Source organism: Neomonachus schauinslandi, chromosome X (assembly GCF_002201575.2).
Source record: "Neomonachus schauinslandi chromosome X, ASM220157v2, whole genome shotgun sequence".
Lineage (NCBI taxonomy): Eukaryota > Metazoa > Chordata > Mammalia > Carnivora > Phocidae > Neomonachus > Neomonachus schauinslandi.
Genome location: NC_058419.1, coordinates 36,989,170 through 36,996,691, shown reverse-complemented (window position 1 = coordinate 36,996,691; position 7,522 = coordinate 36,989,170). Strand labels below are relative to the sequence as shown.

At 42.9% G+C, this 7,522-nt stretch overlaps 1 protein-coding gene across 1 annotated transcript in view; it reads right to left on the bottom strand.

The window, feature by feature from the left end:
* Positions 1-6,733: 6,733 nt before the first annotated feature.
* Positions 6,734-7,522, bottom strand: part of CAPN6 (calpain 6) — a 16,313-nt gene continuing 15,524 nt past the window's right edge. Inside the window, exons 11-12 of the mRNA XM_044911806.1 lie at positions 7,513-7,522; positions 6,734-6,916 (exon numbers count right to left, since the gene is read on the bottom strand). The exon at positions 7,513-7,522 is cut by the window's right edge and continues 115 nt beyond it. Coding sequence (XP_044767741.1) covers positions 6,734-6,916; positions 7,513-7,522 — 193 coding nt within the window. The remainder of the gene's footprint in view (positions 6,917-7,512) is intronic.

The window sequence follows — 7,522 nt, the reverse complement described above, 5'->3', positions numbered from 1 at the left end:
CGGGACTCCAGGATCATGGCCTGAGCCGAAGGCAGTCGCTTAACCAACTGAGCCACCCAGGCGCCCTGTGGTCAGTTGATTTTTAACAAGAGTGTCAAGACTATTCAACTGGAGGAAAGAATAGTCTTTTCTACAATGGGAGCTAAGACAACTGGATATCCACATGCAAAAGGATGAAGTTAGATCCTTGCCTTACACCATATACAAAAATTAACTCAAACGGATCAAAGATCTACATATAAGAGCTGAAACTTCAAAACTCTTAGAACATTTAGAACATATAGACATAAATCTTGTGACCTTGGATTAGGCGATGGTTCCTTAGATATCACATCAAAGTGATAAGCAACAAAAGAAAAGTAAATTGAACTTCATCAAATTAAAAATTTTGTGCTTCAAAGGACACTATCAAGAAATAGGAAAGACAACCCACAGAATGGGAGAGAAAACTTGCAAATCACTTATCTCTTAAATAACGTAGATCCAGAATATATAAAGAACACTTACAACTCACTAAAGAAAAGGACAAATAATCCAATTTAAAAGCAGTCAAAGAATCTGAATAGACATTTTTTCAAAAAAAGATGTACAAAGTCCAATAAGCACATAGAAAGATGTTCAGCATTATTACCCATCCGAGAAATGCAAATCAAAACTACAGTGAGACATCACTTCACACACTAGGATGCGAATTATCAAGAAGACAAATCTCATAGAAAAATAGATCAGGGGCGCCTGGGTGGCTCAGTCAGTTAGGCGTCTGACTCTTGGTTTCGGCTAAGGTCATGATCTCAGGGTTGTGAGCTCAATCCCCCTGCGCTCAGCATAGAGTCTGCTTGGGAATCTCTCTCCCTCTCCCTCTGCTCCTCCCCCACCCCATCTCTCTCTCTCTCTCTCTCTCCAATGAATAAATAAATAAGATCTTTTAAAAAAAGAAAAATAGATCAGACTTGTGATTACCAGAGGCAATGAGTGGGGGAGGAGGGATTGGATGAAGGTGGTCAAAAGGTACAGATTTCCAGTTACAAGATAAATAAGGGATGGGATGTACAACACAGAGACTATAGTTAACACTGCTGTATCATATACAGGAAAGGTGTTCAAAGAGTAGTTCCTAAGAGTTCTCATCACAAGGAGAAATAGCTTTTCTTTTCTTTTTACTGTATCTATATGAGGCTAGGGATGTTAACTAAACCTATTATGCTAATCATTTCACAATATGTGTGAATCAATCACACTGCATACCTTAAACATAGCAAATCATCATGCTCTATATCTTAAAAGTATACAGTGATGTATGTCAATTATTTCTCAATAAAACTGGAAAAAGGGAGACAGATAACAAGTATTGGCAAGGAAGTGGAGACAGTGGAACCCTTATATATTGCTGGAGTGAATTCAGAAAAAAAAAAATGGTGCAGTTGCTCTGGAAAATAATCTGTCAGTTACTCAGTTAAGCATAGAGTTACCATGTGATCCAGTGATTCCACCCCTAGTTATATATACTCAAGGAGATTAAAAATGTATGTCCACATAAAAACTTGTACACAAATGTTCACAGCAGCATTATTCATAATAGGCAAAAAGTGGAAACAACTCAAGTTTCCATCAACTGGTGAGTGAATATATAACACGTGGTATAGGGAATATTATCTGGCAATAAAAAGAAACCAAGTATGGATTCACGTTACAATATGGATGCAACTTAAAAATATTGTGCTGAATGAAAGAAGCCAGACCAAAAAAAAGGCCACATGTTGTATGATCCCATTTATATGAAATGTCTCGAATAGGCAAATCCATAGACAGAAAGTAGATTAGTGGTTTCTTAGGGTGGAGGGGAAGAAGGCTGGGAGGAAGTCGGAAGTGACTACTAAAAGGTTCAGGGTTTCTTTTTGGAACGGATAAACTCGTTCTAAAATCAATTGCAGCGATGGTTGCTCAACTCTGTAAATACACTAAAAACCATTGGATTGCACACTTCAAATTGGTGAATCGTATGGTATGTGAATTATATTTCACTTAAAGCCGTTATAATACAAAAGTGATACAAATATAACAATATAATATAATACAAATATAATACAAAAGTGTCCTTCATTATAGAAACAGGAGAAAATCAGAAAAGTAAAAGGAAGAAAAAGAAACTCACTTCACATTTTTAAAAAACCTCATTTTCCAATTGTCCTCAGGACAATCCAGACTCCTGAGAGTTTCCTCAGGATTGATTGAGTCAAAGGTGTTTACCCTGAGATCTTGCATGATTCATTCCATTTACTTCTCCAACACCATCTTTTATCATTTCCAAGTTGGCTCCCTATGTTTCAACTGTAACAAGCTGATTGCAAATCACGTACACACATCATTCTCCTGCCTGTGATTGTTGGTCCCTCTCTTCTTCATTTGGTTAATTGTTTTCACCCATTAGGATTGGCTTAGATACCACTTCCACCATCTTTTCCTGACCCCAGGGGATTAGGTGTATCAAATCATTTACACTATGTACATTTCTAAGATGAAAAAATTAAATTAAAAACATATATGCCAACTGAAAAATGAAAAAATATTAAAGAGACCTCCAAGGTCTCTGGGACAATATCAGAAGGTCTAAAATTCATGTCATTAAAGGCACAGAGGGAGCAGAAAAGAGATTGGGGCAGAAAATAATTTTTGGATGAATAATTGCTTCAAATTTCCCAAAATTTGATCGACATAACTTTACAGATTCAAGAACTCTGTGAACTCCAAACTGTATAGACCTAAAAAAAAAAAAAAAATCACATAGACAGATAATAAAACTGCCCAACACGAATGAAGAAAAATCTTGAGAGCAGCTAGAAAAAAATGACATAATACATATGGTAATAATAATTTGAAATACTGCAGATTTCCCATCAGAAACCAGGGAGGGCAGAAGACAAAGGAATGTCTTTAAATTGCCGAGAGAGTGGGGCGCCTAGCTGGCTCAGTTGGTAGAGAATGCGACTCTTGATCTTGGGGTCATGGGTTCAAACCCCATTTGGGGGTACAGTTTACTTAAAAAAAATAAATTGCTGAAAGAACTGCCAAACCAGAATTCTATATCCAGTGAAAGTACCCGTCAGGAATGAAGGCAAAATAAAGACATTCTCAGATGAAGAAAAACGAAGAGAATTTGCAAACAACTCTTAAAGACATACTGAAGGAAGTTCTTTAGGCTGAACATAAAATCATACCAGAGAGAATCTTGGAACTTGGGAAATAAAGAGAAACAGAAGTGGTAAATATAAAAGACTACTTTCCTCTTCTTAAGTTTTTAAAAAATATGTATGACTATTGAAAGCAAAGAAAAAAATATTATAACATTGTCGAGGAGTTTCTAATGTACTTAGATATAACACCTATGAAACTCTAAAGGATCAGTCTTAGGGTGAAGTGGTCCTAAGGCTTTACTTCTTAAAAATGTATTTACAGTGGGGCTCCTGGGTGGCTCAGTTGGTTAAGCGCTGACTCTTGATTTTGGCTCAGGTCATGATAGGGTCTTGGGATCGAGCCCTGCATCGGGCTTCACACTCAGCGGAGAGTCTGCTTGAGAATCTCTCTCTCTCCCTCTCCCGCTGCCCCTCCCCCTGCTCACACTCTCTCTCTCCAATAAATCTTTTAAAAAATGTACTTACAGCAAAAGTCCGTTGAGTTTTGAAAAATGCACACAGTCATGGAACCAATATGATGGTCAAGATAGAGAGTAGTTCAAAAATAATGAATGTGGTCGTTACTCCCCAAAGTTGACTCAGGCCACGTCGTATTAATTTTCTTTCTTCCCTCCCCACCTCCCCAGGCAACCAATGATAAGTCTCATGTTATTGGAGAGCACTTTGCATTTTCAAGATTTTCTAAGAATGGAATCAGGCCGGCTGTATCCTCTTTTTCTGGCTTCTTTCACTCAGCATAATAATTGTGAGATGCACTCGTGTTGTTGCCAAATACATAGTGGTGTGTATTAGTGCATTGGATTCCCTTGGGGAAAACCAAGTGTACTGACCAATTATATGTGTGCGTATGTAAGTACCTACATGCACACGTAAGTGAGAGAGGTAAAGATTCTGAGAGATGCACGTTATTCGCTAGCTGAACAGTTCTTGGTACAGTATTGTGGACACACAGCCGGTATTTCAAATGCAGGGAAGATATTTCCACTTTCTGAGGGACGGCAGATTTTCCTGGGACAGGTTGAGGTCTAGGAGTCAATAGACATAATTGCCTGACTAGTAATCATGATATGATTACTGACTGAACAGCCTCTCAGTGACTTAAATTCCTTGTTTTTGAGAAAACGGGGATAATGACAGCACTTCATAAGGTTGTTATGGGCTTTAAAGTGAGACGAATAGTATAAAGCACTGGGCACAGAGCCTGATGCGTAGCAAACAATCAAAAAGTGCCGGTTCCTTTTCTTTTCTACCATTTGATTTGCAGGGGAAGAAAATTCTCACCCTGCAAATAAAAAAAAAAAAAAAAAAAAAAGCAATAGCTTCTTTGAGCTTAATTGTAATATCATAGTGCCATCTGTTGACCATATAGAACTATTACATTACTTGTACTGTAGAGTTCATTTCTGACAAAGCTCTACCACGTCTGAAAACCTGTATTTAAAATGTCCTCTCCAGTGTGGTCGGAGCTAGTGTTGTAAGGACGGGGATTGAGGGCTTTACAGAAAGACGGTTCTGCTGAGCTTGGAGACCCCTCCCCTGCCTAGGTATCCTTCCTTCTTAAGAGGCAGGGATCAAGGAAAAAGGAGAGGAGTTTCCTCCATACCCTACCCTAAGATGGGCAGATGAGATACTGAGTGTGGAAACAAGTGAATGAAGTCTTCTCATCCATTAGGCTGATGGAAGGAGATGGTATTTTCTTCTGTTGGGAGGTCTGGGGAGATGATGGGAGGAAGGAGTTGGTATTTTCTTCTGTTGGGTGGTCTGCACTTGGAAGATCTGGCCAGCATAGCTTTGGCGTGGAGTCCGATCCCATAGGGGTTTCAAAATCTTGTAACCCCAAATACCACACAAATATCCTTAAATGTGGAATAGAAGGGGTCCCCCCTCTCCATTCCCCAACCTCATCTCTCCCACCCTGTTAGGCTCAGGTTGCACAGATTCCCCTATCCCCACTCCCAACTCTAGGGGCTCCAAAAGGAGTCTCAAGAGATGGTCACTCCCGCCATCTTTCCTGTGCCAACAAATCAAGTCAAGACTGGTTGGTTTATTGAATGTGAACTTTATTGTGGTTTGGATTATGTAAGGCAGTGTGGTGAAGGCACTGCAGAAGTTACACAGACTGAAAAACATGGTAAGAAATGAGTGAGCTAAAAAAAAAAAAAAAAACACCTACAAAATATATTTTTAAATGAATGCGTGCTGGACTAGACTAAGTACTACGACTATGCTTTTTCTTCATCATTGCAGAAGCGTTGAAATATTGTCAGAAGTGGGGGTTGGGAGGGGTTGGGGAAGGCTTCATGGAGGAGGTGGAATTTATGCTGGACCTGGCAGGAGGGGTAGAACGTTGATAGATGAGACAGAGGGGAAGAACATTTCAAAATGACTGACTCTAGAGAAAATTCTGTAGAAATACTGAAAAAACAAGAGGGCAAACAAACGCCCCCAGGGAATGAAGCTTCCCAACCGAGAAGCCTGGGGTTGGGACCCAAAATCTCAAGCCCCCAGGTGGGGTCTTCAGTACCAATGATATTCGGAGGCACAGGACAATGGGCTTGTTTGTAAACCTAGCAGCAGCAGGAGATTTCACATTGCAGTCAGGGGCCCCAAATTGGCTGTACTATATGCCTGGGAGGGTTTTCTCATCCTTTCGGGGGGTGTGTGGTACTTATTCGTCCTTCCTCGTGCCCGCTGACTGCCTGAACGGTAGTTCGTGCGCGCCCATGTGCGCGTGTGTGAGTGTAGGTGTGTGTGGATGGGTGGGGGACCGAGGCTTTGTCTCCCACTGCAGCTTCTTCCATGTTTCCCTCTTGGGGGCACACAGCTGGCTTCCATCGAGCTGGAGCTCGGGCCCTTCCCACTGGCTGTCTAGACCTCACTGAACTCCAGCTCGTCATTAAGCACCTAGGAAGCATCCTCAACATGCAGGTAAAACCTACTGTGGGGGGTGACCCGGGTGAGGGCAGGACTACACTTCCCGGGGGTGGTGATGGTTGGTGGTGTTCGGTGGCGGTGGTGGCGGAAGTGGCATTGGTACCAGCGGTGATGAGAGCTGGGGACTCAGAAGCAGGCTCTGGCCGCTGGCTGAAAGCCTGCCGGCAAGTCTGAAGTGTTCAGTCGGGAGCGGGGATGTCAGGCTAGACCAGCTTGGCCTTGATCACCCCTCCTCCTTCCTCAACACGCCCTACAGGGGAGATAACACTGGGCGCCTGAGAGCAGCAAAGACATCTGTAGGGTATCCAGGCCGTTGTTGTCCTGCTTAAATCTCACCCCCGGAAGCCCCAGAGATCTTTTTGTTGGCAAACATCTGTGTGATCTCCACATAGGACTGTCACCTCCCCCTGTCCAGCTGCTGGAGGTATATAGGTTATGTAGCTACTGATGCTACCTGGATCGGGAGGTATGGGGGATTTATCAGAAGAAAGGAAAAGTTAGTTACTGTGAGTTTCTTTCTTTCAAAGGAGTATGGATTGGTAAGACCTGGCACCTGACAGAAAAGGGAAGGATGGAAAGCTCTGTCAGGATTCCCTAGAGCTGAAGATTTAGAGCTCAGTGAGATCATCGCTGGAAATAACCTTGAAGCTGATGTGGCCCTGCTTGACTCTGGCCGTCGGGCCACCCTTCTTACGCAGGTACAGAGACTTCAGATCACGGCAGTCGCTGGGGTCAGCATCCAGAGTAACCTGCCCCAGGAACTGATCACAGAATTTCCGGCTGTTCCACACCTGGAGAGACAAGTCAAGAGAGCAAATGTGAACCACCCTCTGTGAGACCGGACGTGGCCCAGTGGCATCTAGAACCTAGCGCCGAACTTGGAAAGGCCTGTTTTAAAACCGAGGGACTCTCTTTCCTGGTAACAGGCTCTAGCTGACAGGAAGCCTCCTCAAAGAGGAGAGGCGAAGAGCCAGCCAGCAGCGCTCAAGGTCAGCTATACGATGGCTTTGTAAAGGCAGCTGGGCAGAAAAACAGCCAAATGATAGTGGTCCATCCCGACCTAGCAGGATAAGGGTCATCTGACCTGGCATATGCTTCCCCTCATGGGATTTGAGAGTACATGTCCCAACACGTGGACCTGTGAGCATGTGCCCTTCCACCCACAATGAAAGGGACGGAGGGGAGGGTATTTACAATGGAAATGAATGAGGCAGTCAGTGTCTGTGCTTGGTGGGAGGTGTCTTGGAGTAAAAATAAACAGCCAAAGACCAGGATGACCCTTGCTGTGTATCCTGGATAGTTGAGGCACTTGGGATAGTCTAGCCTCTCAAATGGAATGTGAGCCGTCGGGGGGGGTGGGGGGTGGGGTCCCTGTTCACACACTTACCTGCACTACA